Below are 27,766 nucleotides of genomic sequence, written 5' to 3' on the forward strand. Positions count from 1 at the left end.
GTTTGTTGTTTTTATTTTATTTACATTTATTTTTTATTTATAGTATTGCATTAATTTTATATTATTATTTAATTTTTTATTTACTTTGATCTGCATGCGTCACAGCCTGCAATAAAACCCTTTCTGAAATAAGACAGCTGGCAGTGTTTGATTGGATCTGTGCGTTTCTGGCATCCCTAGATTAATAAACTGATCATGTTTGATCATATTTAGTTAATAGATACACTAAACAGGCCCTTGAATACATAACATTTTAAAGCGTTTTTATTTTTGTATTCTTGCGAAATTCTTTTACATTTAATAATTTTCAGCTTTTTTTTCAAATATTTTAACCTTTTTTTTTTTAGTTTTTTTAATTTGAATATTTTTTATTTAATTATTATTTGTTAAATTACTTTTTATTCATTATTAATCTGTGTATTTTTTTAATTATCATTTTTTAATCATTATTATTATTTCTTCTCTATTGAGATAATTAACACCAGAGCACCACTGTATATCCATTATTTTCAGTATTTTCTAATTCAAACCACGAGCCGCAGTTCCATCTCCGGCCGGCAGACGGAGAGGCCCCGCCCCTCAGTGAAAGCGCTTATAAGCGTGTGTCAAAACTCAGCGTGACGCAGTAAAATCTGTGGTCCGTTCTGCAGAGTATTAATCATTTTTCTCAATTAAACGCGTTATAAGCGGTCATGGCGCAGAGTATGATGTTGTACTGGTGCTCTGGTTCTCCTACGTGCTGGAGAGTCATGATCGCGCTGGAGGAGAAGGTGCTGCAGGGATACAAACACAAACATTTGGCGTTCGACAAGAACGAACACAAGTGTGAAGAAGTGAAAGCTCTCAATCCCAGAGCTGAGGTGCGTTCACATGCATGACAGACCTGTGCAGTTTATGATTTCTTATGAGTGCATTGGGCGTTTACTGTGTATGCAGCTTTACTTTAGTGACAGCACAGCTGCCAAACTTTTGTTTTAATATTGCACTTTTTTCTTTTTATTTTGCAGGTTCCAACTTTCAAGCACGGAGACATCGTCGTGAACGAGTCGTTTGCAGCGTGTCTGTATCTGGAGGGTAAAACACTGAAGGGGCGTGGCGTTACGTAACTCGAATATTTCTAAACCGTTACGTTGCTTATAAATCAGCGTCCAGTTGATCACACACAAACCAAATGTGTTTTAATTCTTATGAATCAGAAAATAAGATGGTCAGCAAAAACAGTCAATGCACCTGAAATTAAATTAACCGACTGTCATCTCACTATAGCCTACTTAGTCTAGTTAGGGCCCGAGCACCGATGGTGTGAGGACCCTCTTGTATCTGCTTCGTTTATTAGGGCCCGAGCACCGATGGTGTGAGGACCCTATTGTATCTGCTTTGTTTATTAGGGCCCGAGCACCGATGGTGTGAGGACCCTCTTGTATCTGCTTCGTTTATTAGGGCCCGAGCACCGATGGTGTGAGGACCCTATTGTATCTGCTTTGTTTATTATTATTAGGGCCCGAGCGGTGCAGTGCGAGGACCTTCTTGGAATTGCTCCGTTTATTATTATTAGGGCCCGAGCACCGATGGTGTGAGGACCCTATTGGAATTGCTTCGTTTATTTAGGGCCCGAGCACCGATGGTGTGATGACCCCTATTGGAATTGCTTCGTTTATTAGGGCCCCGAGCACCGATGGTGTGAGGACCCTATTGGAATTTACATTTGCGTTTATTATTATTATTATTAGGGCCCGAGCACCGATGGTGCGAGGACCCTCTTGGAATTGCTGTGTTTATTATTATTATTATTAGGGCCCGAGCACCGATGGTGTGAGGACCCTATTGGAATTGCTTCGTTTATTATTATTAGGGCCCGGGTCACCGATGGTGTGAGGACCCTATTGTATCTGCTTTGTTTATTAGGGCCCGAGCACCGATGGTGTGAGGACCCTCTTGTATCTGCTTTGTTTATTCTTCTTCTTCTTCTTCTTCTTCTCCAAAATGACGAACTCCTCCTAGAGATTTATTTAGATCAACACCAAACTTGGTATGCCTAATCTAAAGGCCTTTGCGATGTTAAATTGCGAAGATCTTGAGTTTTCGTTTCCGTGGCGGCCTGACGAATTTCGATGATTCGCCATGAAAAAGGAAGTTGCTATAACTCAGACATACAATGTCCAATCTGCCCCAAACTTCACATGTTGGATAAGACTCCGGACCTGAACAGATCTACATGCCCATATTCAGTCATTGTCATAGCGCCACCTATTGGCAACAGGAAGTGACATATTTTACGCTGTGACGAACTACTCCAAGGAATTGAATGACAATAAATTTTTTTTTTTCAGTCAGTCTAATCTAAAGGCCTGTGTGATGTTAAATTGTGAAGATCTTGAGTTTTTGTTAAAGGATGTGTCCGTGGCGGCCTGACAAATTTCGATGATTCGCCATGAAAAAGGAAGTTGCTATAACTCAGACATTCAGTGTCCAATCTGCCCCAAACTTCACATGTTGGATAAGACTCCGGACCCGAACAGATCTACATGCCCATATTCAGTCATTGTCATAGCGCCACCTGCTGGCAACAGGAAGTGTCATGTTTTACGCTGTTACGAACTACTCCTAGAAATTTAATGACATCAACATTTTATTTCGGTCAATCTAATCTAAAGGCCTTTGAGATGGTAAATTGTGAAGATCTTGAGTTTTCGTTAAAGGGCGTGTCCATGGCGCCGTTAAAAGTTTGATGTTTCGCCATGGGAATAAAAGTTGTTGTAACTCAGTAATAAAATCTCTGATCTTCCTTAAACTTCATATGTTTGATAAGAGTCCTGGCCTGAACACAGCCGAAGGCCAATATTCCATTGGTTGTGGGAAAATGGCTCGACACAGCGCCACCTATACACTTTCAACGGAGTGCGTTTCGAGCTACGTTTCACGTACATGTACAAAAATCGGTACACATATGTAACACATCAATACCTACAAAAAAGTCTCTTGGATGAAATCCCAAACCCAACAGGAAGTGAGTTATTTTTGAATTTTCTCTGCAAAATTTGTGTCATTTTTGACATTTTCAGGGGTTGTACTTTAACGAAACTCCTCCTAGAGATTTATTCAGATCAACACCAAAGTTGGTCAGTGTAATCTAAAGGCCTTTGCGATGTTAAATTGCGAAAATCTTGAGTTTTTGTTAAAGGGCGTGTCCATGGCGACCTGACAAATTTCGATGTTTCGCCATGAAAAAGGAAGTTGCTATAACTCAGATATACAATTTCCAATCTGCCCCAAACTTAAAATGTTTGATAAGACTTCTACTCTGAACAGATCTACATGCCCATATTCAGTTATAGTCATAGCGCCACCTGCTGGCAATAGGAAGTGTCATGTTTTATGCTGTAACTAACTACTCCAAGAAATTTTATGACATCAACATTTTATTTTGGTCAGTCTAATCTACAGGCCTTTGCAATGTTAAATTGTGGAGATTTTGAGTTTTTGTTAAAGGGCGTGTCCATAGCGTGGTGACAAAATTTGATGTCTCGCCAGGAAGAGAAGTTGTTGTAACTCAGGCATAAAATGTTCGATCTTCCCCAAACTTCACATGTTCGATAAGAGTCCTGGCCTGAACACATCTGAAGGCCAATATTCCATTAAAATGATAGCGCCCCTGCTGGCAACAGGAAGATTGGCACATATAAATGACTTAGACATATTCCACTTATATTTACAAGTTTAATTAAATGCATATTTCTCGCCGTTCGCCTTTTTTACTAAAGCCGTTTGCTGGCGGTGAGTCCGGGTGCGAGGGCCCGTTCATTGCTGCTTGCAGCTTTATTATTATTATTCTTCTTCTTCTCCAAAATGAATCGCATTTTTGAGGGCCTAAACATGCTCGAAAAGTCATGAAACTTTGCACACTATTCAGAACTGGCGAAAATTTTACGTCTGATATGGGTTTCAGAAGTGGGTGTGGCAAAATGGCTCGACAGCGCCACCTATAACACGTTCAACGGTGTGCGCCTCGAGCTACGTTTCGCGTACATGTATGAAAATCGGTACACACATGTCACTCCCCAATACCTACAAAAAAGACTCTTGGAGCAAAATCCGAAAACCCAACAGGAAGTCGGTTATTTTTAATTTTATGAGCAAATTTTGTGTATTTTTTGCCATTTCCATGCGTTGTACTTTAACGAACTCCTCCTAGAGATTTATTCAGATCAAAACCAAACTTGGTATTCCTAATCTAAAGGCCGTTGCGATGTTAAATTGCGAAGATCTTGAGTTTTCGTTGAAGGGCGTGTCCATGGCGGCCTGACGAATTTCGATGATTCGCCATGAAAAAGGAAGTTGCTATAACTCAGACATAAAATGTCCAATCTGCCCCAAACTTCACATGTTTGATAATACTCCTGACCTGAACAGATCGACATGCCTATATTCAGTTATAGTCATAGGTGCCACCTATTTGCAACAGGAAGTGACATATTTTACGCTGTGACAAACTACTCCTAGAAATTGAATGACAACAAATAGTTTTTTTCAGTCAGTCTAATCTAAAGGCCTGTGTGATGTTAAATTGTGAAGATCTTGAGTTTTCGTTAAAGGGCGTGTCCATGGCGCCGTCACAAAGTTCGATGTCTCGCCATGGGAATATAAGTTATTGTAACTCAGGCATAAAATGTCCGATCTTGCCCAAACTTCACATGTTCGAAAAGAGTCTTGGCCTGAACACATCTGAAGGTCAATATTCCACTGGTGTAAAATCATAGCGCCACCTGCTGACAACAGAAAATGGCTTGTTTTACACAAACTTAAACATGCAATGTCCAATCTGCACCGAACTTCAAATATTTGATAAGAGTCATGGCCTGAAGATATCTAAAGGCCAATGTTCAGTATAATCATAGCGCCACCTGGTTGGCAATAGGACACAACATGCTTTATTCTAACTCAAACATTCCATGTTCAATCTGCACTAAATTTCATATGCTTGATAAAAGTGCTGGACTAAAGAAATCTACAGTTTCTACAGACAAAATCCAGTTATAGTCATAGCGCCACCAGCTGGCAGCAGGAAGATTGGCACATATAAATGACTTTGACATATTCCTCTTATCTTTACCACATTAAAAGCATATTTCTCACCGTTCGCTGGTTTTTACAAAAGCCACCCGGTGGTGGTGAGCCCGGGTGCGAGGGCCCATTCATCGCTGCTTGCAGCTTTAATTAGGGCCCGAGCACCGATGGTGTGAGGACCCTCTTGTATCTGCTTTGTTTATTATTATTATTATTCTTCTTCTTCTTCTTCTTCTTCTTCTTCTCCAAAATGAATCGCATTTTTTGAGGGCCTAAACATGCTCGAAAAGTCCTGAAACTTTGCACACGCGTCAGACCTGGTGAAAATTTACGTCTGATATAGGTTTCAGAAGAGGGTGTGGCAAAATGGCTCGACAGCGCCACCTATCGTAAAAAAATCAACAGCCCTCCAGCTGTGTTTCACGTACATGCACGAAAATTGGCACACATATGTAAAGCATCAGTACCTACAAAAAAGACTCTTGGAGCAATATCCGAAACCCAACAGGAAGTCGGTTATTTTTAATTTTATGAGCAAATTTTGCATCATTTTTGTCATTTGCATGCCTTGTATTTTAACGAACTCCTCCTAGAGATTTATTCAGATCAACACCAAATTTGGTATGCCTAATCTAAAGGCCTTTGCGATGTTAAATTGCGAAGATCTTGAGTTTTCGTTGAAGGGCGTGTCCTTGGCGGCCTGACGAATTTTGATGTTTCGCCATGAAAAATGAAGTTGTTATAACTCAGACATACAATGTCCAATCTGCCCCAAACTTCACATGTTTGATAAGACTCCTGACCTGAACAGATTGACATGCCCATATTCAGTTATAGTCATAGCGCCACCTACTGGCAACAGGAAGTGACATATTTTACGCTCTAACAAACTACTCCCGAGAAATTTTATGACAACATAGATTTTTTTTTTTCAGTCACTCTATTCTAAAGGCCTGTGCGATGTTAAATTGTAAAGATCTTGAGTTTTCGTTAAAGGGCGTTTCCATGGCGCCGTCACAAAGTTCGATGTCTCGCCATGGGAATAAAAGTTATTGTAACTCAGGCATAAAATGTCCGATCTTGCCCAAACTTCAAATGTTTGATAAGAGTCCTGGCCTGAACACATCTGAAGGCCAATATCCATTGGGTGTGGCAAAATGCCTCGATAGCGCCACCTATACATTTTCAACGGAGTGCGCCTCGAGCTACATTTCACGTACATGTACAAAAATCGGTACACACATGTAACACACCAATACCTACAAAAAAGTCTCTTGGTACGAAATTCGAATCCCAACAGGAAGTCAGTTATTTTGAATTTTTTCTGCAAAATTTGTGTCGTTTTTGCCATTTTCAGGGGTTGTTATTTTAACGAACTCCTCCTAGAGATTTATTCAGATCAACACCAAACTTTGTCGGTGTAATCTACAGGCCTTTGCGATGTTAAATTGCGAAGATCTTGAGGTTTCGTTTAAGGGCGTGTCTGTGGCGGCCTTACAAATTTCGATGTTTCGCCATGAGAAAGGAAGTTGTTATAACTCAGACATACAATTTCCAATCTGCCCCAAACTTCACATGTTTGAGAAGACTCCTGACCTGAATATATCTACATGCCAATATTCAGATATCGCTATAGCGCCACCTGCTGGCAACAGGAAGTGACATGTTTTACGCCGTAACAAACTACTCCTAGAAATTTTATGACATTTTATAATTTTTTTTGGTCAGTCTAATCTTAAGGCCTTTGCGATGTTAAATTGTGAACATCTTGAGGTTTCATTAAAGGGTGTGGCCATGGCGCCGTGACAAAGTTCGATGTCTCGCCATGGGAATAGTTGTTGTTGTAACTCAGGCATAAGATGTCCGATCTTCCCCAAACTTCACGTTCGAAAAGAGTCTTGGCCTGAACACATCTGAAGGTCAATATTCCAAAACTTCACATGCGCCACCTGCTGGCACAGAATATGGCCACTATAATGCATAGTCCGCCACCAAACTGGCAATAGGAAGATTGGCATGGCCTGAAGAATCTAAAGGCCTTTGTCATAATCATAGCGCCACCTGTTGGCAATTTACCATGCTTTATACTAACTCAAACATTCCATGTTCAATCTGCACTAAATTTCATATGCTTGATAAAAGTGCTGGACTGAAGAAATTCTACATGCCAAAATCCAGTTATAGTCATAGCGCCACCAGCTGGCAGCAGGAGATTGGCACATATAAATGACTTTGACATATTTCCTCTTATAGTTGCCACATTAAACGTATATTTCTCGCCGTGCGCTGTTTTACAAAAGCCACCCGCTGGCGGTGAGCCCGGGTGCGAGGGCCCGTTCATCGCTGCTTGCAGCTTTAATTTTTATTCTTCTTCTTCTTCTTCTTCTTCTCCAAAATGAATCGCATTTTTGAGGGCCTAAACATGATCGAAAAGTCTTGAAACTTTGCACACGCGTCAGACCTGGTGAAAATTTACGTCTGATATAGGTTTCAGAGGAGGGTGTGGCAAAATGGCTCGACAGCGCCACCTATCGTAAAAAAATCAACAGCCCTCGAGCTGTGTTTCACGTACATGCACGAAAATTGGCACACATATGTAAAGCATCAGTACCTACAAAAAAGACTCTTGGCGCAATTTCCGAAACCCAACAGGAAGTCGGTTATTTTTAATTTTATGAGCAAATTTTGCATCATTTTTGTCATTTGCATGCCTTGTATTTTAACGAACTCCTCCTAGAGATTTATTCAGATCAACACCAAATTTGGTATGCCTAATCTAAAGGCCTTTGCGATGTTAAATTGCGAAGATCTTGAGTTTTCGTTGAAGGGCGTGTCCGTGGCGGCCTGACGAATTTCGATGATTCGCAATGAAAAATGAAGTTGCTATAACTCAGACATACAATGTCCAATCTGCCCCAAACTTCACATGTTTGATAAGACTCCTGACCTGAAAAGATTGACATGCCCATATTCAGTTATAGTCATAGCGCCACCTATTGGCAACAGGAAGTGACATATTTTACGCTGTAACAAACTACTCCGAGAAATTTTATGACATAATTTTTTTTTTTTCAGTCACTCTATTCTAAAGGCCTGTGCGATGTTAAATTGTGAAGATCTTGAGTTTTCGTTAAAGGGCGTGTCCATGGCGCCGTCACAAAGTTCGATGTCTCGCCATGGGAATAAAAGTTATTGTAACTCAGGCATAAAATGTCCGATCTTGCCCAAACTTCACATGTTTGATAAGAGTCCTGGCCTGAACGCATCTGGAGGCCAATATTCCATCGGGTGTGGCAAAATGCCTCGATAGCGCCACCTATACATTTTCAACGGAGTGCGCCTCGAGGTACGTTTCACGTACATGTACAAAAATCGGTACACACATGTAACACACCAATACCTACAAAAAAGTCTCTTGGTACGAAATTCGAATCCCAACAGGAAGTCAGTTATTTTGAATTTTCTCTGCAAAATTTGTGTCGTTTTTGCCATTTTCAGGGGTTGTACTTTAACGAACTCCTCCTAGAGATTTATTCAGATCAACACCAAACTTTGTCTGTGTAATCTAAAGGCCTTTGCGATGTTAAATTGCGAAGATCTTGAGGTTTCGTTTAAGGGCGTGTCTGTGGCGGCCTTACAAATTTCGATGTTTCGCCATGAGAAAGGAAGTTGCTATAACTCAGACATACAATGTCCAATCTGCCCCAAACTTCACATGTTTGAGAAGACTCCTTACCTGAATATATCTACATGCCAATATTAAGATATCGCTATAGCGCCACCTGCTGGCAACAGGAAGTGACATGTTTTACGCCGTAACAAACTACTCCTAGATATTTTATGACATTTTATATTTTTTTTTTGGTCAGTCTAATCTAAAGGCCTTTGCGATGTTAAATTGTGAACATCTTGAGGTTTCATTAAAGGGTGTGGCCATGGCGCCGTGACAAAGTTCGATGTCTCGCCATGGGAATAGAAGTTGTTGTAACTCAGGCATAAGATGTCCGATCTTCCCCAAACTTCACATGTTCGAAAAGAGTCTTGGCCTGAACACATCTGAAGGTCATTATTCCACTATAATCATAGCGCCACCTGCTGACAACAGAAAATGGCTTGTTTTACACTAACTTAAACATGCAATGTCCAATCTGCACCAAACTTCAGATATTTGATGAGTCATGGCCTGAAGATATCTAAAGGCCAATGTTCAGTTATAATCATAGCGCCACCTGTTGTCAATAGGACACCTCATGCCTTATACTAACTGAAACATTCCATGTTCAATCTGCACTAAATTTCATATGCTTGATAAAAGTGCTGGACTGAAGAAATGTACATGCCAAAATCCAGTTATAGTCATAGCGCCACCAGCTGGCAGCTGGAAGATTGGCACATATAAATGACTTTGACATATTTCTCTTATATTTACCACATTAAAGGCATATATCTCGCCGTTCGCTGTTTTACAAAAGCCACCCGCTGGCGGTGAGCCCAGGTGCGAGGGCCCGTTCATCGCTGCTTGCAGCTTTAATTAGGGCTCAAGCCTGGAGGGCGAGAGGATTATTGTTTTCCTTAGGATTATTTTTTATTATTATTATTATTTTTTTCCAAAGTCTCGGGGGCTTTTGGGGCCCTTAACATACTCGAAAACTCTTGAAAATTGGCACACACATTGGAACCTGCGGCCATTAGGGCCGGGCAGAGACTGATACACGGGCGTGGCACAGGGGCTCTACAGCGCCCCCTGGAATATGGAGGGCCATATATCATACATACTTGCACGTAGACGTATGAAACTCGGTACACATATAGATCTCATCAAGCCAAACAACTTTCGTACTGCATGTCATAGGCTCCGCCCAACAGGAAGTTGGCTATTTAGGGTTTAGTATTCTTATTTTTCGTCAAAGTTGTGGGGGCTTTTGGGGCACTTAACATGCTCAAAAACTCTTGAAAATTTGCACACACCTTAGAATCTGTGGCCTTTAGGAGGCTGCAGAGGCTGAGACCCAGGCGTGGCACAGGGGCTCTACGGCGCCCCCTGTAACACAGTCAGAAATGTTGATGTATAGTTCAAACATACTTGCACGTATTCATGTGAAACTCAGTACACATATAGATCTCATTGTGCCGAACAACTTTCGTATTGCATGTCATAGGCTCCGCCCAACAGGAAGTCAGCTATTTGGAGCTATGTAAAAAGTGCATGCTCTGGAATTTGATATACTTGTCATAGGTTTTTTACCCGATTGCCACCAAACTTGGTCAACATGATCTCAAGACATTGGGGATGCAAAATTGCCAGGGGATTTTTGATATCTCGAATGGTTTGTCTGTGGCGAGGCGTTGAAATTTTGGCGAGAAATGAGAAACAGGAAGTGTCTAATAACATCCACATACATTTCCTGATTTTAATTAAACTTCATCAATTTGTTCGTTGTATGATGCCGATCGCATATATGTGACTATTAGGAGTCAAAATTATAGCGCCACCAACTGGCAGCAGGAAGTGTGTCATTTTCAAAATGCTTTGAATTCAGCATCTTATTTTTTTACTCAATTTGCTTCAAACTTCATCAGAATAATGACAAAACACGGCCCATGTAAAACTGTTGAGGGGATATTGATATCTAATATAGTGTTGCCATGGCAACATATCAAACTGGAATATTTTTCTGTATAATATATTCTGATTTTGAGGCAGATAACATGCTTAGAATTTCATGAAACTCAGAACACATATCAGTATTAATGATAGCTTGACACTGGCAAAAGGTCATAAAAGGGCGTGGAGGAGGCACTCTATAGCGCCACCTTTTGTCAAAAGTGGGGGGCTTAGTTTTAGCTACAGACACCAAACTCGGTACATATATTGTTCTTATTAAGACGGACAACTTTCTAATTTACAGTCATTAGCTACGACCAACAGGAAGTCGGCTATTTTGATTTGAATATGGATTTTTGGCTCTGTGTGAGGAATGTATGTGTGCTGAGACTTTCATTGTCTGAGAGAAAATGCGCCTCTACAGGAGCAATTCCCGGGACTGAGAGGGAGGAGTCTCGCTTAGTTTCACTTTTAAATCGGTTAAAAATACAACTAAATAAATCAATTTAATTCACACTGACAAGCTAAACCAACATATCTTATTATTAGCGGGTCAGGGCTTAGGCTAATAATTGATGTCTGGCGACAGAGAACAGAGAGATAGACGAGAGATATGTCACCGCTCCGAACAGCGCGTGCTGTCTCAACGAGCTCACAACAAACGAGTTTATTCTTGTTTAAGACCTTTTAAAAATAAAATATTACGGCGATTGCACACAATCCGCCAATTAGAACACACCAAGAGCTAAATTCAGATGTTTGTGAGCTGTTAACATGTTAAAATGAAATATTTGCTGCAGCCTGTCTGACAGCGCGAGACGTCTGAACACTTGAAGGGAAAAAAAAAAAGTGTACATACAGAAACTACAGCCTTTTACATTAAAACACAGCGGCGAATCAACAAAAAACAATTAGAAGAACATATTATAGAGATGAAAATGAGTGTTTATGAGTGCTTGTGAGATTTTCTTTGTCTAATGGCTGAACATCACATCGATTGCTCTGCGCTCCAGAACACGGTGATGGTTTTTTTTTTCGGCGAGAACGGACAAATAAATACACATTTAATTCACACTCACAAGCTGAACCAAAATATGTTATTATTACCGGCTCAGATCTCATTAATAATTGATGTCTGGCCAGAACAGTGAGAAAGACCAGAGAGAAATCACCGCTGCATCAGCGCGTGCAGTCTCACAAGCTCACAATAAAAGCATTTTTATATTTTTAAGAGCTTTTTAAAATAAAATATTACCGCGATTGCACACAATCCACCCATTAGAACACAACAAGAGCTAAATTCAGGTATTTGTGAGCTGTTTGATTGTGAAAATTGAAAGACTATTTGACAGCGCGAGACTGTCTAAGGGCAGAATAACATCGATCTCTCGAGCTCCAGAGGACGCTGATTCTGGCAAGAACGAACAAATCAAGAACAAGGTTATTTCAAAATACATAATAGCTTGGCGAATATAAACGAAAACAGTCACGTGAACATAAACAGTTGAGAAATAAATCTGAAGTGTATCATGATACTGGATTTGAATATTAAAGTGACTGCATTTACCAGCTGCCTTCTGTCTTTAATTTTAATCTATAAAAACAGAAAATCATTCGTCTTGGCTGCTTTTTTTTTTGTATGTATGTATGTATTATTATTATTATTATTATTATTATTATTATTTTTTATTTTTTTTTGCTCTAACAAGAATTAATCTATATTTAATTAAATTAAATTTCTGCATCTAAGCACCTATAAACCTAAAACATGCTCTATTAAACTATTGTTAGCAATTTCTTTATCGTCCAGTTTAACTGGTGTACATATTTTATTTTCATAATAATTTTTTTTTTTTTGATAATAGACAGTTACAGTGGTCTATAATAAATATTAACAGGTTTTGTTCAAGCTGCTTAAAATGTTTGAAGTAGGCTCATTTTTTTAAATGTAAATCCAAAAAAAAAATAATAATAAAATAAATAAATAAATAAAACTGGGAAACAGCCATATTTACGAAAAGGTGCTTAACCTATAGAAAAATAAAACTATGAATTAAATTAGTGTTTAATTTTTAGTAATGACCATTTTTGTTGTCATAAAAACCTTCTTCTTTACAATACAGAATAACGATTGTCAATAGTAAATATTATGAAAACAATAACTGTTGTATTTTTCATCATTATATAGTTTATGTATTATAATTGTAAAAACAAAACAAATTTAGCAACTCACATAGTAATCATTCAACACTGCTTAAAAATGTAAGTTGAAAATTAAACTCATGATTAAGCATGAAATAAGATACAGAATCAGTGAATTCGATTTTAATGTGGGTGTATTATCAGTAAACTAATCATTAAATATTTATAATCAATCAAAAAATATTGACCCCTTTCATAATGTTGTTCAAAAATGAAGGGCACAATGCTAATGTTGTCCACTCGATGGCGCCACAGGACAGCAAATACTTCAAGATCTGTTCAAAGACTTGAAAATGTTTCATTTATGTAAATAAATCAAAAATGCATATACATTCATTCTTTTTTCATAAACTTTAATAAAGCCCAATATAGTAATTATGCAAAAACATCTCCGAAATACCATTACGTTTTTATCTTATTTTAATAGTATTGACAACATATTTCTCAAGTTATCACGCATTACTGAAAAAGTGAAGAAGGGACACTATATTTGTTATCTATTTTCATGTTGTGCGTATAATAATTTACTTGAAAAGAGACACGTCCATTGTTTAACTGCATCATCTACACAAACCATTGTGCTTGGACCCCTTATGATCACCTGGACTTAAACCACATTGTTTCAGTTACCTTCTGTGTCTTTGGCCACAACGCTTCAGTGACAGGAATGTGAAATAGCAAACAGGGGAACAAATAAAAGGCATGACTTTATTTGCATCCAGCTAGCCAACTCTATTACAGGTGTTCCACAGCCAAGACTCTTATTAGAATAGAAAATAGCAAGGGTTCGAATAAATAGTTTATTAATCATTTAACTTTTCTTAATGAATATTGTTCTGTGTATGTGATTTCAAAGTCTTGATGCTTCGGATTAACCCGTTAATTGCCGTATCCCTTAAAACCTGAGTGCCAGAGGATTACTGTAAATGCATGTGCCCGCTGGGCACAGTTTACCTGATGCCACCGGGGTGGCGTTTGCGCTGATGGCTTGAGCCCGCCATCGCTGCTTGCAGCTATATTTATTATTATTCTTCTTCTTCTCCAAAATGAATCGCATTTTTGAGGGCCTAAACATGCTCGAAAAGTCATGATACTTTGCACACTCCTCAGAAGTGGTGAAAATTTACATCTGATATGGGTTTCAGAAGTGGGTGTGGCAAAATGGCTCGATAGCGCCACCTATACACTTTCAACGTAGTGCGCCTCGAGCTGTGTTTCACGTACATGTACGAAAATTGGTACACACATGTAACACATCAATACCTACAAAAAAGTCTCTTGGTACTAAATCCGAAAACCAACAGGAAGTCGTTATTTTTAATTTTATGAGCAAAATTTTGTGTATGTTTTTTGCCATTTCCATGCGTTGTACTTTAACGAACTCCTCCTAGAGATTTATTCAGATCAACACCAAACTTGGTATGCCTAATCTAAAGGCCTTTGCGATGTTAAATTGCGAAGATCTTGAGTTTTCGTTGAAGGGCGTGTCCGTGGCGGCCTGACGAATTTCGATGATTCGCCATGAAAAAGGAAGTTGCTATAACTCAGACATACAATGTCCAATCTGCCCCAAACTTCACATGTTTGATAAGACTCCTGACCTGAACAGATCGACATGCCCACATTCAGTCATTGTCATAGCGCCACCTATTGGCAACAGGAAGTGACATATTTTACGCTGTGACGAACTACTCCAAGAAATTGAATGACAACAAATAGTTTTTTTTCTGTCAGTCTATTCTAAAGGCCTGTGTGATGTTAAATTGTGAAGATCTTGAGTTTTCGTTAAAGGGTGTGTCCGTGGCGGCCTGACAAATTTCGATGATTCGCCATGATAAAGGAAGTTGCTATAACTCAGACATTCAGTGTCCAATCTGCCCCAAACTTCACATGTTGGATAAGACTCCGGACCTGAACAGATCTACATGTCCATATTCAGTCATTGTCATAGCGCCACCTGCTGGCAACAGGAAGTGTCATGTTTTACGCTGTATCAAACTACTCCTAGAAATTTAATGACATCAACATTTTATTTTGGTCAATCTAATCTAAAGGCCTTTGAGATGGTAAATTGTGAAGATCTTGAGTTTTTGTTAAAGGGCGTGTCCATGGCGCCGTTAAAAGTTTGATGTCTCGCCATGGGAATAAAAGTTGTTGTAACTCAGTCATAAAATCTCTGATCTTCCTTAAACTTCATATGTTTGATAAGAATCCTGGCCTGAACACAGCCGAAGGCCAATATTCCATTGGTTGTGGGAAAATGGCTCGACAGCGCGCCACACTTTATACACATTCAACGAGTGCGTTTCGAGCTACGTTTCACGTACGTGTACGAAAATCGGTGCACACATGTAAAACATCAATACCTACAAAAAAGTCTCTTGGTATGATATCCGAAACCCAACAGGAAGTCGGTTATTTTGAATTTTCTGAGCAAATTTTGCATCATTTTTGTCATTTGCATGGGTTGTACTTTAACAGAACTCCTCCTAGAGATTTATTCAGATCAACACCAAATTTGGTATGTTTTTCCTAAAGGCCTTTGCGATGTTAAATTGCGAAGATCTTGAGGTTTCGTTAAAGGGCGTGTCCATGGCGGCCTGACAAATTTCGATGTTTCGCCATGAAAAAGGAAGTTGCTATAACTCAGACATACAATGTCCAATCTGCCCCAAACTTAACATGTTTGATTAGACTTCTATCTGAACAGATCTACATGCGCATATTCAGTTATAGTCATAGCGCCACCTGCTGGCAACAGGAAGTGTCATGTTTTACGCTGTAACGAACTACTCCAAGAAATTTAATGACATCAACATTTTTTTTTGGTCAGTCTAATCTAAAGGCCTTTGCGATGTTAAATTGTGGAGATTTTGAGTTTTTGTTAAAGGGCGTGTCCATAGCGTGGTGACAAAATTTGATGTATCGCCATGGGAAGAGAAGTTGTTGTAACTCAGGCGTAAAATGTTCGATCTTCCCCAAACTTCACATGTTCGATAAGAGTCCTGGCCTGAACACATCTGAAGGCCAATATTCCATTATAATGATAGCGCCACCTGCTGGCAACAGGAAGATTGGCACATATAAATGACTTTGACATATTCCACTTATATTTACAACTTTAAATGCATATTTCTCGCCGTTTACTTTTTTACTAAAGCCACTCGCTGGCGGTGAGCCCGGGTGCGAGGGCCCGTTCATCGCTGCTTGCAGCTTTAATTCTTCTTCTTCTTCTCCACAATGAGTCGCATTTTTGAGGGCCTAAACATGCTCCAAAACTCAAAGAAACTTTGCACATGCATCAGAACTGTTGAAAATTTACATCTGATATAGGTTTCAGAAGTGGGTGTGGCAAAATGGCTCGACAGCGCCACCTATTAAATTTCAACGGAGTGCGCCTCGAGCTACGTTTCATGTACATGCATGAAAATTGGTACACACGTGTAGCATCTCACACCATTATCTACAAAAAAGTCTATTGGTACAAAATCCAAAACCCAACAGGAAGTAAGTTATTTTGAATTTCCTGTAGCATTTTTTTGTGCATTTTTTTTGCCATTTCCATGCCTTCGTACTTTGACGAACTCCTCCTAGAGTTTTAATCGGATTGTCTTCAAATTTGGTGAGGGTCATCATAAGACCTTTGTGATGTTAAATTGCGAAGGATTTTGAGTTTTCGCGTCAAGGGGTGTGTCCCTGGCGGCCTGAAAAATTGATGTTTCGCCGTTGAAACAGGAAGTTGCTGTAACTCAGACATACAATGTCCGATCTGCCCCAAACTTCACATGTGTGATAGGTGTTCTGTCCTGAACAAACACTCATGACCAAATTCAGTTATAGTCATAGCGCCACCTGCTGGCAACAGGAAGTGACATGTTTAAAACTGTTATGGACTCCTAGGAATTTATTAAAAAGTTTCAACAAGTGTTAAATAGGCTGGAAACATGCTAGAAATTGTGAAAAACTTGCTATCAACAAAGGGCTAAGTGCTAAAGCATATCTACTAATGCAGTGAAAAGGAAGTTGCTTTAACTCAGGCCAGCAATGTCCGATCTGCCCCAAACTTCAAACGTTTGACAAGAGTCCTGTCCTGATGAACATCAACATGCCCGTATTCGGTTATAGTCATGGCGCCACCTATTGGCAAACAGGAAGTGTCTTGTTAAACACTGTATGAAATGATCCTCCTTCAAAATAAAAAAAAAAGCATCAACATGTGTTAAATAGGCTGGCAAAATTCTAGAAGCATGCTAAAACATGCTAGCAACACTTAGCTTAGTGTTAAAGCATGCTATTAATGCAGTGAAATAGAACATTACTGTAACTCAAGCATACATTGTCCAATCTGCCTCAAACTTCACAAGTTTGATTAGAGTCCTGGTGTTAGAGTCCTGGTGAAAAATTTTTTCACACGTTTTATAAGAATCCTGGCCTGAACACATCTAAAGGCCAATATTCAATTATAATTATAGCGCCACCTGCTGGCCTGAAGACATCTACATGTTCATATTTAGTTATAGCTATAGCGCCACCTACTGGCAACAGGAAGTGACATGTTTTTCACTGATATGCACTATTAGCAAACAAAAAAGTATGCCATTGTGTGCTAAACATGCTAGAAATAAACATGCTAACAACATTATCTAAGTGCTAAAGCATGCTATTAATACTATGAAACAGTAAGTTGTTGTAACTCAGGCAAGCAATGTCCAATCTGCCCCAAACTTCATACGTTTGATAGGGTTTATGCCCTGAACAAACACCCATTCCCAAATTCAGCTATAGACATAGCGCCACCTGCTTGTAATAGGAAGTGACATGGTCAACACTGTAATGGACTCCTAGGAACATATTAAAAAGTGTCAACAAGTGTTAATAGGCTGGAAGCATGCTAGAAACATACTTATACATGCTAGTAGCATTTAGCTAAGTGCTAAAGCATGCTACTAATGCCGTAAAAAAGGGAAATTGCTGTAACTCAGGCAAGCAATGATCAATCTGCCCCAAACTTCAAACGTTTGACAAGAGTCCTGTCCTGAACACATCAACATGCCCATATTCGGTTATAGTCATAGCGCCACCTACTGGCAACAGGAAGTGTCATGTTTAACACTGTTATGGACTCCTGGCAAACATATCAAAAAGTGTCAGGAAGTGTTAAATACAGTGGCAACATGTTAAAAACATACTAAACCATGCTAGCAACACTTAGCTCAGTGTTAAAGCATGCTATTAATGCAGTTAAGTAGAACATTACTGTAACTCGTGCATACAATGTCCAATCTGCATCAAGCTTCACAAGTTTGATTAGAGTCCTGGCCTGAAGATATCTACATGCTCATATTTCAGTTATAGTTATAGTGCCACCTACTGACAACAGGAAGTGACATGTTTTAATTCTTTTATGCACTATTATCAACACCGTAAAATATGCCATTGTGTGCTAATCATGCTAGAAATATTCTCAAACATGCTAGCAACCCTTAGTAAGTGCTAAAGCATGCTATTAACACTATGAAACAGGGAAGTTGTTGTAACTCTTGCATCACAATGCCCAATCTGCCCAAATTTCACACACGTTTTATAAGAGTCCCTGGCCTGAACACATCTAAAGGCCAATATTCAATTATAATTATAGCGCCACCCTGCTGGCAACAGGAAATGGCTTATTTTAAACTAACTTAAACATGAAATGTCTGATCTGCCCTAAACTTCACATGTTTGAGAAAGATTCCTAGTCTCAACAGGATTTTAAGGCCAATAATTTCAGTTATAACCTGCTGGCGACAGGAAATTACTTGTTTTAAACTAACTTAAACATGCAATATCCGGTCTGCCCAAACTTCTTTGTGTTTTGATGTGGGTCCTGGCCTGAACTCATCTTTAGGCCACAATATTTGTTTATAGTCTTAGTGCGCCACCTGCTGGCAACAGGAAATTACTTCTTTTACACTAAGTTGCTAAAATGCAATGTCTGATCTGCCCGAAACTTTGCATGTTTGGTAAGAGTCCTGGCCTGAAGACATTTACATAATGTCTGATAGTTATAATCATAGCGCCACACTGTTGGAAGCAGGAAATGTGGCACAACATATTTACCTTTTTATAAGCATATGGCCCCAACGTTCGCTGTTCTCCTATGGCCACCGGTTGGTGAAAAGCCCTATGTGCGAGGGCCCTTTCATCGCTGCTTGCAGCTTTTATTTGTTTTTGTGCTAATGGGCGCAGGGCCTTATTGTTTTCCTAAGGATTATTCTACCATTATTTGACTTTTTTTTTTTTTTTTTTAAACCTTAACATACTCAATTTTTTGAAGGCCTTCACATCAAAAACTCTTGAAATTGGTCACTGGACTGGAACCTGTGGCCATGGGACGCCGCAGAGTCTTTATTTGACCCCAGCGTGGCACAGGGGCTCTACGGACAGAATGTGGAATTTGAATTTTCTTGAACCATAGCTCATAGCATAAGTTAATAACTTTCACACTGCACGTCATTTTTTTTCAGTTTTTATACATGAATATGCCGGGTCGACTTCTGTCTTGAAAGCTTTGGATTAACCCTTGATTCTGGGATCCCTTAAAACCCGGGCCCGAGGGACCTAGTAAACATTGCCCCAATTCAGTCCCGGAATTAGCCACTGTGTTAACAAAAGCCAGAACTAATGCCGTGTCGTAGTGTGCTGACGCGCGTTTGAATCGCGCATCGCTCTTTAGCATTGTTTTGAAGGCAGATCAACTGGAGGGACGAAAAAATATTGCAAAACTGTAACGAAAGCAGAGATCAGTTAGTTCCTCACTTTCCGTGCTGAAGCTGAGATCATTTGCCAGCTTAAGTGAAAGTTAACGTGCCTAGTGTTTTCGACTCGTTTTACACGTCACACCCTGATATCACGGTGGTTTTTTGGGGACCTTAACATACTCAAAAAACTGTGAAAATGGCACACACATATTGGAATCCTGCGCAGTGTGAACGCCGCAAGAGGCTGGGACCCGGGTGTGGCACATGGGCTCTACAGCGCCCCCTGGAACATTTTCAGAAATCTTGAACCATAGCTCACACATACTTGCATGTATTTATATGAAACTCTGTACACTTATAGATCTCATTGAGCCGGAACAACTTTCGCGCTCTATGTCATAGGCTCCGCCCAACAGGAAGTGAGCTATTCAGGGCTGTTTCAAAAAAGCATGCTCTGGAATTTGAAATACTCCTCTGAGGTTTTCCACCCATTCTCCATGAAACTCGGTGAACATGATGTCAAGACATTGGGGATGAAAAATTGCCAGGGGATTTTTGATATCTCGAACGGTTTGTCCGTGGCGAGGCGTTGAAATTAGGGCAAAAAATGAGAAACAGGAAATGTCTAATAACATTCACATACACTAACTGATTTTGATCAAACTTCATCGGGTTGTTCGATGTATCATGCCGATTACATAGATGTGACTATTAGGAGTCAAAGTTATAGCGCCACCAACTGGCAGCAGGAAGTGTGTGTCATTTTCAAAATGCTTTGAATTCAGCATCTTATTTTCACTCGATTTGCTTCAAACTTCATCAGAATAATGACAAAACACGGCCGATGTAAATCTCTTGTGGGGATATTGATATCTAATATAGTGTTGCCGTGGCAACGTGTCAATCTTGAATATTCTGTTCTAGTGATTTTGAGGCAGATAAAATGCTCAGAATTACATGAAACTCAAAACACATATCAGTATTAATGATAGCTAGACAATGGCAAAAGCACATGAAAAGGGCGTGGAGGAGGCACTCTATAGCGCCACCTTTTGTCAAAAGTGGGGGGGTTAGTTTTAGCTACAGACACCAAACTTGGTACATAAATTATTCTTATCAAGACGGACAACTTTCTAATTCACAGTCATCAGCTACGACCAACAGGAAGTCTGTTATATTGATTTGAATATGGATTTTTGGAAAAATATAGCTGTGAATTAATGCATACTGCTCAGAGGAGAATTACACTATACACACCAAACTTTGTCTACATGATGCCAAAACATTGAGGAACTTAAATTGCGAATGGATTTTGGATAGCTTGAACGGTTTTGCCGTGGTGATTTTTTGAAATAACAGTAAAAAAGGAAACATTAATTGTCTTGTATTTTTAAATTGCAGCTTACAAACACTTCAAAACCATTTTTCATACAGAGTACGTATCATTCTGAGGAAATATGGATAGTTTCACGACTTTACAACACTGTATGGATAACAAGAAAATTAAAAAACTGTCAGACATTTGATCTCACTCTGAGGCCACTCTCTCTGTGTCTGTGTGAGGGAAGGGAGGGGGAGTGGGGGGGAGTTGGCTGACAGAGAGAGAGAGGGACAGAGAGAGAGTTAACATCTCTTTAATCACCAGGAAAAAAAAAAACAGTAATTGTGTGTTGTTGTTGTTGTTGTTGTTTTTCATCATTACAGCTTAAGAAATCTCTTAGGCCTTATCCTTTTCTGTCAGTTTTAGGGACCAAAAAAAAAAAAACCTAGTTCAATTTGTAGGGCTCAGAAAACATGATTTTATATTATTAGGTTAAAAATTATGTTAATTGCAACATAAAAAGATAAAAAAAACGTGGACTTTACAAATGCTTATAGATCAATAAAATCATTAAAAATGCTTTTTCGCCGAGTGCATAATAATAAGTGATATTGATATTCTGATGATATTTTTTTCCAAGCACATTTTACCAATTCCAAATCACATCAATCTTAATAAATACTATACATTTGTTATTTAATCATTTATGAGTGATATATAATTGTCCTTGAAGGCTGGAAGTGAAAAACTCCTTATATTCAGGAGTGCTGAATTATTACGCATGTTTTTATGCCATGATTTGGTCATAGAGATCATTGTAGCGGTGCCTCAGGTGTTGAAATAGATTTGTTTTACATTATACAGGTTCACACCTACTCCGTCCGCAGTGCGTATACAGTATGTGTATGCGGTGCAGAAGCAGCAGCGAGAGCGCGTTATTGTAACGCGAAAGAACATTGTGAGGACCCTCTTGTATCTGCTTCGTTTATTCTTCTTCTTCTTCTTCTTCTTCTTCTTCTTCTTCTTCTCCAAAATGAATCGCATTTTTGAGGGCCTAAAACATGCTTGAAAAGTCCTGAAACTTTGCCACACGCGTCAAACCTGGTGAAAATTTACGTATGATATAGGTTTCAGAAGAGGGTGTGGCAAAATGGCTCGACAGCGCCACCTATCCCAAGAAAATCAACAGCCCTCGAGCTGTGTTTCATGTACATGCACGAAAATTGGCACACATATGTAAAGCATCAGTACCTACAAAAAAGACTCTTGGAGCAATATCCGAAACCCAACAAGAAGTCGGTTATTTTTAATTTTATGAGCAAATTTTGCATCATTTTTGTCATTTGCATGCCTTGTATTTTAACGAACTCCTCCTAGAGATTTATTTCAGATCAACACCAAATTTGGTATGCCTAATCTAAAGGCCTTTGCGATGTTAAATTGCGAAGATCTTGAGTTTTCGTTGAAGGGCGTGTCTGTGGCGGCCTGACGAATTTCGATGTTTCGCCATGAAAAATGAAGTTGCTATAACTCAGACATCCAATGTACAATCTGCCCCAAACTTCACATGTTTGAGAAGACTCCTGACCTGAATATATCTACATGCCAATATTCAGATATCGCTATAGCGCCGCCTTGTGGCAACAGGAAATTCAGATGTTTTACGCCCTAACAAACTACTCCTAGAAATTTTATGACATTTTATAATTTTTTTTGGTCAGTCTAATCTAAAGGCCTTTGCGATGTTAAATTGTGAACATCTTGGGTTTCCATTAAAGGGTGTGGCCATGGCGCCGTGACAAAGTTCGATGTCTCACCATGGGAATAGAAGATGTCCGATCTTCCCCAAACTTCACATGTTCGAAAAGAGTCTTGGCCTGAACACATCTGAAGGTCATTATTCCACTGTAATCATAGCGCCACCTGCTGGCAACAGGAAATGGCTTGTTTTACACTAACTTAAACATGCATTGTCCAATCTGCACCAAATTTCAAATATTTGATAAGAGTCATGGCCTGAAGATATCTAAAGGCCAATGTTCAGTTATAATCATAGCGCCACCTGTTGGCAATAGGACACAAACATGCTTTATACTAACTCAAACATTCCATGTTCAATCTGCACTAAATTTCATATGCTTGATAAAAGGTGCTGGACTGAAGAAATCTACATGACAAAATCCAGTTATAGTCATAGCGCCACCAGCTGGCAGCGGCAAGATTGGTACATATAAATGACTTTGACACATTCCTCTTATATTTACCGCATTAAAAGCATATTTCTCGCCGTTAGCTGTTTTACAAAAGCCACCCGGTGGTGTTGAGCCCGGGTGCAATGGGCCCGTTCATCGCTGCTTGCAGCTTTAATTATGATTGACTTTCTTTTACATATGAATATTATGGAAGCCCATTTCCTCCATGGAATAAAAAAATAAAAAGGTAATTGCAACTTTTTCATCTCACAATTCAGACTTTTTCCAATTCTGAGGGGGAAAAAAGATCTAAATTAGGGGATATTTAAACTCAGAATTGCAACTTGTAAGATATAAATTTAGAATCGCAAGACATAAACCCAGAATCACGAGATATAAACTCAGAATTGCGAGATATTAATTTACATTTACATTTATGCATTTAGCAGACGCTTTTATCCAAAGCGACTTACAGTGCATTCAGGCTAACATTTTTCCCTGGGAATCAAACCCACAACCTTTTGCGCTGCACAGGAACAGCCACAGGAATTTAGAATAATGAGATATAACCTCAAGAATTGTGAGATATTAATTTAGAATCGCGAGTAGGGCTGGGCGATATATCGCATGTGATTGTCATGTGCATTTCGTCAGTAAAGCCGGTTCCCTGATTACCGCTAAATCGCCATCACCTGCTTTCAGATGGAGCGGCATTTAATATACAGAGCCGTAGTTCACTGACAAGCAACACAATAGCACGTTCATTATCGAAGGCGATTCATCTGGGATAATGAACGCGATATTGCGTAGCTTGTCATTGAACTACGGCTCTGTCTATTAAATGCCACTTCATTTGAAAGCAGGTGATGGTGATTTAGCGCTAATCAGGGAACCGGCTTTACTGACTAGATGGGCATGATCATATCGTCCAATATATTGCCCAGCCCTAATCATGAGATATAACCTCAAAAATTGCAAGATATTAATTTAGAATCACAAGATATAACCTCAGAATTAGGGATGGGCGATATGGGCTTAATATTTCACACAATTTTATTTATTGTGATTTACGAGATATTAATTTAGAATTGCGAGATATTTGCGAGATATTAATTTAGAATCGTGAGATATAAACTCAGAATTGCGAGATATTAATTTAGAATTGCGAGATAAAAACTCAGAATCATGAGATGTTAATTTAGAATCACGATATGTAAACTCAGAATTGCAAGATATTAATTTAGAATTGCGAGATATAAACTCGGAATCACAACATATTAATTTAGAATCATGAGATATAAACTCAGAATCACAAGATATTAATTTTGAATCACGATATGTAAACTCAGAATTGCGAGATATTAATTTAGAATCAAGATATAAACCCAGAATCACAAGATATTCATTTTGAATCATGATATATAAACTCAGAAATGCAAGATATAAACTCAAAATCGTGAGATATAAGCTCAGAATTAGGGATGGGCGATATGGGCTTAATGTATCACAAAATTTCTGGTATTTATTGTGATAACAATATCAATGCAGTAATTCAGGGAATCCTGTTTCTTTGGAAAAAAGTATCATCTTTCCTATTTTTAAACCCAAAATAGGGTGTTTTTTGGGATTTATTGGTTAAAAACTATAAATATAAGTTTTTTTTTTATTGTGGGAGGGGGAGGGATATTTTGTGGAGAATCTTGTCATGTGTATCGGAGGTTTTATAGCTGTGTATACTCTAGGGAATCACTAATATTGACAAAGGCATCCAGTTTATCGATTAATAAAATGCACAACGCAGATAGAGAAATTTTAACTGATGAAACTTTAAGCCAATAAACATATGATTGCACAAAATATATGGTTTATCTGTGTTCTTCAAGCAATCTTGTGTATTTTTATATGGAACGTATATTTACAATGAAATGCTACTCGACATAGTCTTTATCACTGTATGTAATACTATCATTCTGTGATATGAAACCACATCTGGTCACAAAAAGAAGTTATTCTGAAATATGAAAACACTTCTGGTCACACACTGGAGAAAAAGCATGTAAATAAATGATATCTTTGGACAAAAGGTCTGTAAACAGGCTCATACACATGCAAACTGTATCACACACATGCTACTGTACTACATTTATTCAGATCGATTTTTGTGCGCTGTACAGCCCTGAATAAACCAGTTCCAGATTGTAGAAGGAGCTCCTCGTTTAGCGATAAACTTCTCCTCAATTTTTTACGTCCGCCTTCCACGATGTCGCGTAATATTTCAGTGTTTTTGCATTTATTTGCAAGACTTTTGTTTGTGGAACACAAGAAACTTGTGCACATTTTCACTTGCGAAAGGAAAAAAAAATAAACGCAAAAGATTTGCAAGTGGATGTAAATTTTCTTGTGGAACCAGTTTTGTGAAGGAATAGAAGAGCATTGAAATATAATTTTAACTCTCCAGACACTACAGATCTCAGACTGATGACTAACGAGTGTGTTTTTGGTTTCTAGAGTGCGTTTAAGTCTCAAGGCACTCGTCTGATCCCAGACGACCCGACTGAACAAGCGCTCGTCTACCAGCGAATGTTTGAGACCAACAACCTGCAGCAGAAAATGTGTAAGTGATTTTGATCAAGTAAAGGTCAGAATAACTGCAGTAATATCTCCAGATGAACTCTTACTGGACTGAAGCAGCTCAGCTTTACTTGATTCTCCATCAGTCATGTTTTAGAGTCTCAAATCTGATCATCAGGATCTTTTGAGGAGCGTTTTGTTTCCAGAAGCTTTACTTTCACTGTTCCTCAGCGGAGGAATGATCTTCACAAGACTCCAGAACATCTCACATCTTCTGAGGAGCCTTTATTTCTTCATCTCTCAGTCACTGCATTATATGTTTGGATCATTTACATCTCATCTTATTATTGGAGATATAGAGAGATGACTGATATTTAGATCAGTTTATGTCAGGATCTGCTCTAATGTTAGAAAGATCTCACTGTTCTACATCACAAGCAGCAGAATCTCACCATAGAAATATCAGCATATATACAAATACTTTTGAGTCTCTGAATAAAATTGCGCTGTTTTGTTCTCCATATTCTCACAGTATCAGACTATATGAGTTGTAAAAGCCTGATGGATCAAATATTATAAACACACATGCACTGTTTTTGTTCAGATGACGTGGCTTTCTATGAGTATTACGTTCCTGAAGGAGAAAGACTTGAATCGGCTCTGAAGAGGAATAAAGAGAGTTTAGTCACCGAGCTCAAACTGTGGGATGGATACTTGGAGAAGGTCAGATTTTATTGATATTTATTGATAATATAAATCATGCATTTATGATGTCAGATTGCCGGTCTCACTGTGAATGATTCAGCAGTTATTCTCTTCATCTAAATGTAGTGCATTGTTTTAGGCGGCTCTTGCAGTGAATTGCAACCTAATGTCTTATCAGTAAAATGATTAGAGTTACGAAGAGTGATCTTGACCTTTGGCCTCCATGACTTTGTTTAAAATTATTTATTTTTTTTTAAAAAAAATTCTGAAATGAATCACATTACAACAGCAGAATGGATAATGAATGCATGTGTTGATTGCAGCAGTTCTTTATTAGTAGAGGAGATGCTGTTACTGTATTTTGAGGGCATAATATGAGCTTCTCTAACGATGAGTGATTTGTTCATCAGATGGGTAAAGGCTCGTACCTCGCTGGAAAGAGCTTCACTATGGCCGATGTGGTGTGTTTCCCTGTCATCGCGTATTTCCCGCGACTTCAGTGAGTGAATCGCTTCGGATATAAAGTGTTTTTCACATTTTCTCATTGATGAAAAGTTGAAAAAGCAGTATCAGGTTTTGAATGCGCACTGAGGAGTGTTAATGTTTGATGCTGTCAGGTGAAGGTTCAGATGGGGCTGGTTTAATGTTTGATCTGGTTCCAGCTGTCCTCGAGAGCATTGTCCCAGACTGATGGAGTACTACGAGATGCTGAAGGACCGTCCCAGTATTAAAGCAGCCAGCTGGCCTCCTCACTGGCTGGAGAAACCTGAGGGTCCAGACACGCTCAAGAACCTGTGAAGAACATCCTGAACACACCAGCAACATAAAACCTTCAGTTAATTCAGATTTATGTACTGTATTAAATCACAACCCTTGACTGTGTTCAGTGTTGTTTACAGTGCAGCAGCTTTAGTTTATCTGACATTTGATGATTAACCTCAATCATTTATCTTTAATCCAGCGGGCCGCTTTATTTGTGAACTCATTTTTAAAGATAAAGCTCATTGCTATAGTGCCTGTAATGATTAATGTCATTAATGTCAGCTTTTATTGTTATTGTTTGGGACTAACTTAAGTTTTATCCTGTTCATGCAAAAATAAAGAAAATATTGTACCATCATTACCAAAAAGAAAGAAAGAAATGTGGTTTAGTTTTAAATTGTTAGCACTATACAAGTTCAAAGGGATCTTTGAAAATGATCTTTCACGCAGTGTATAACACAGCTGTTACTGAATGAATGAAAACATCCTGCAAAGTGCACATCATCTGAAAGTGCATCATGTATAAAGTTATTGTCTCTCAAAAGAAAGAGTCAACTAAATCATTTAAAAAAGTTGTTTTTAAAATGAATCCCAAGCCGTTTCA

At 38.8% G+C, this 27,766-nt stretch overlaps 1 protein-coding gene across 1 annotated transcript; it reads left to right on the forward strand.

The window, feature by feature from the left end:
* The first annotated feature begins 589 nt into the window (after positions 1–589).
* On the forward strand, positions 590–27,534 carry LOC109103891 (glutathione S-transferase A). The gene is made up of 6 exons (XM_042744824.1): positions 590–860; positions 1,008–1,073; positions 25,633–25,738; positions 26,300–26,418; positions 26,811–26,899; positions 27,063–27,534. The coding sequence occupies exons 1-6, from the start codon at positions 693–695 to the stop codon at positions 27,196–27,198; spliced, it is 684 nt and encodes a 227-aa protein (XP_042600758.1). The 5' UTR covers positions 590–692; the 3' UTR covers positions 27,199–27,534.
* The last annotated feature ends 232 nt before the right edge of the window (positions 27,535–27,766 follow it).

The sequence above is a fragment of the Cyprinus carpio genome, chromosome B19 (genome assembly GCF_018340385.1).
Source record: "Cyprinus carpio isolate SPL01 chromosome B19, ASM1834038v1, whole genome shotgun sequence".
In the NCBI taxonomy this organism is placed as follows: Eukaryota; Metazoa; Chordata; class Actinopteri; order Cypriniformes; family Cyprinidae; genus Cyprinus; species Cyprinus carpio.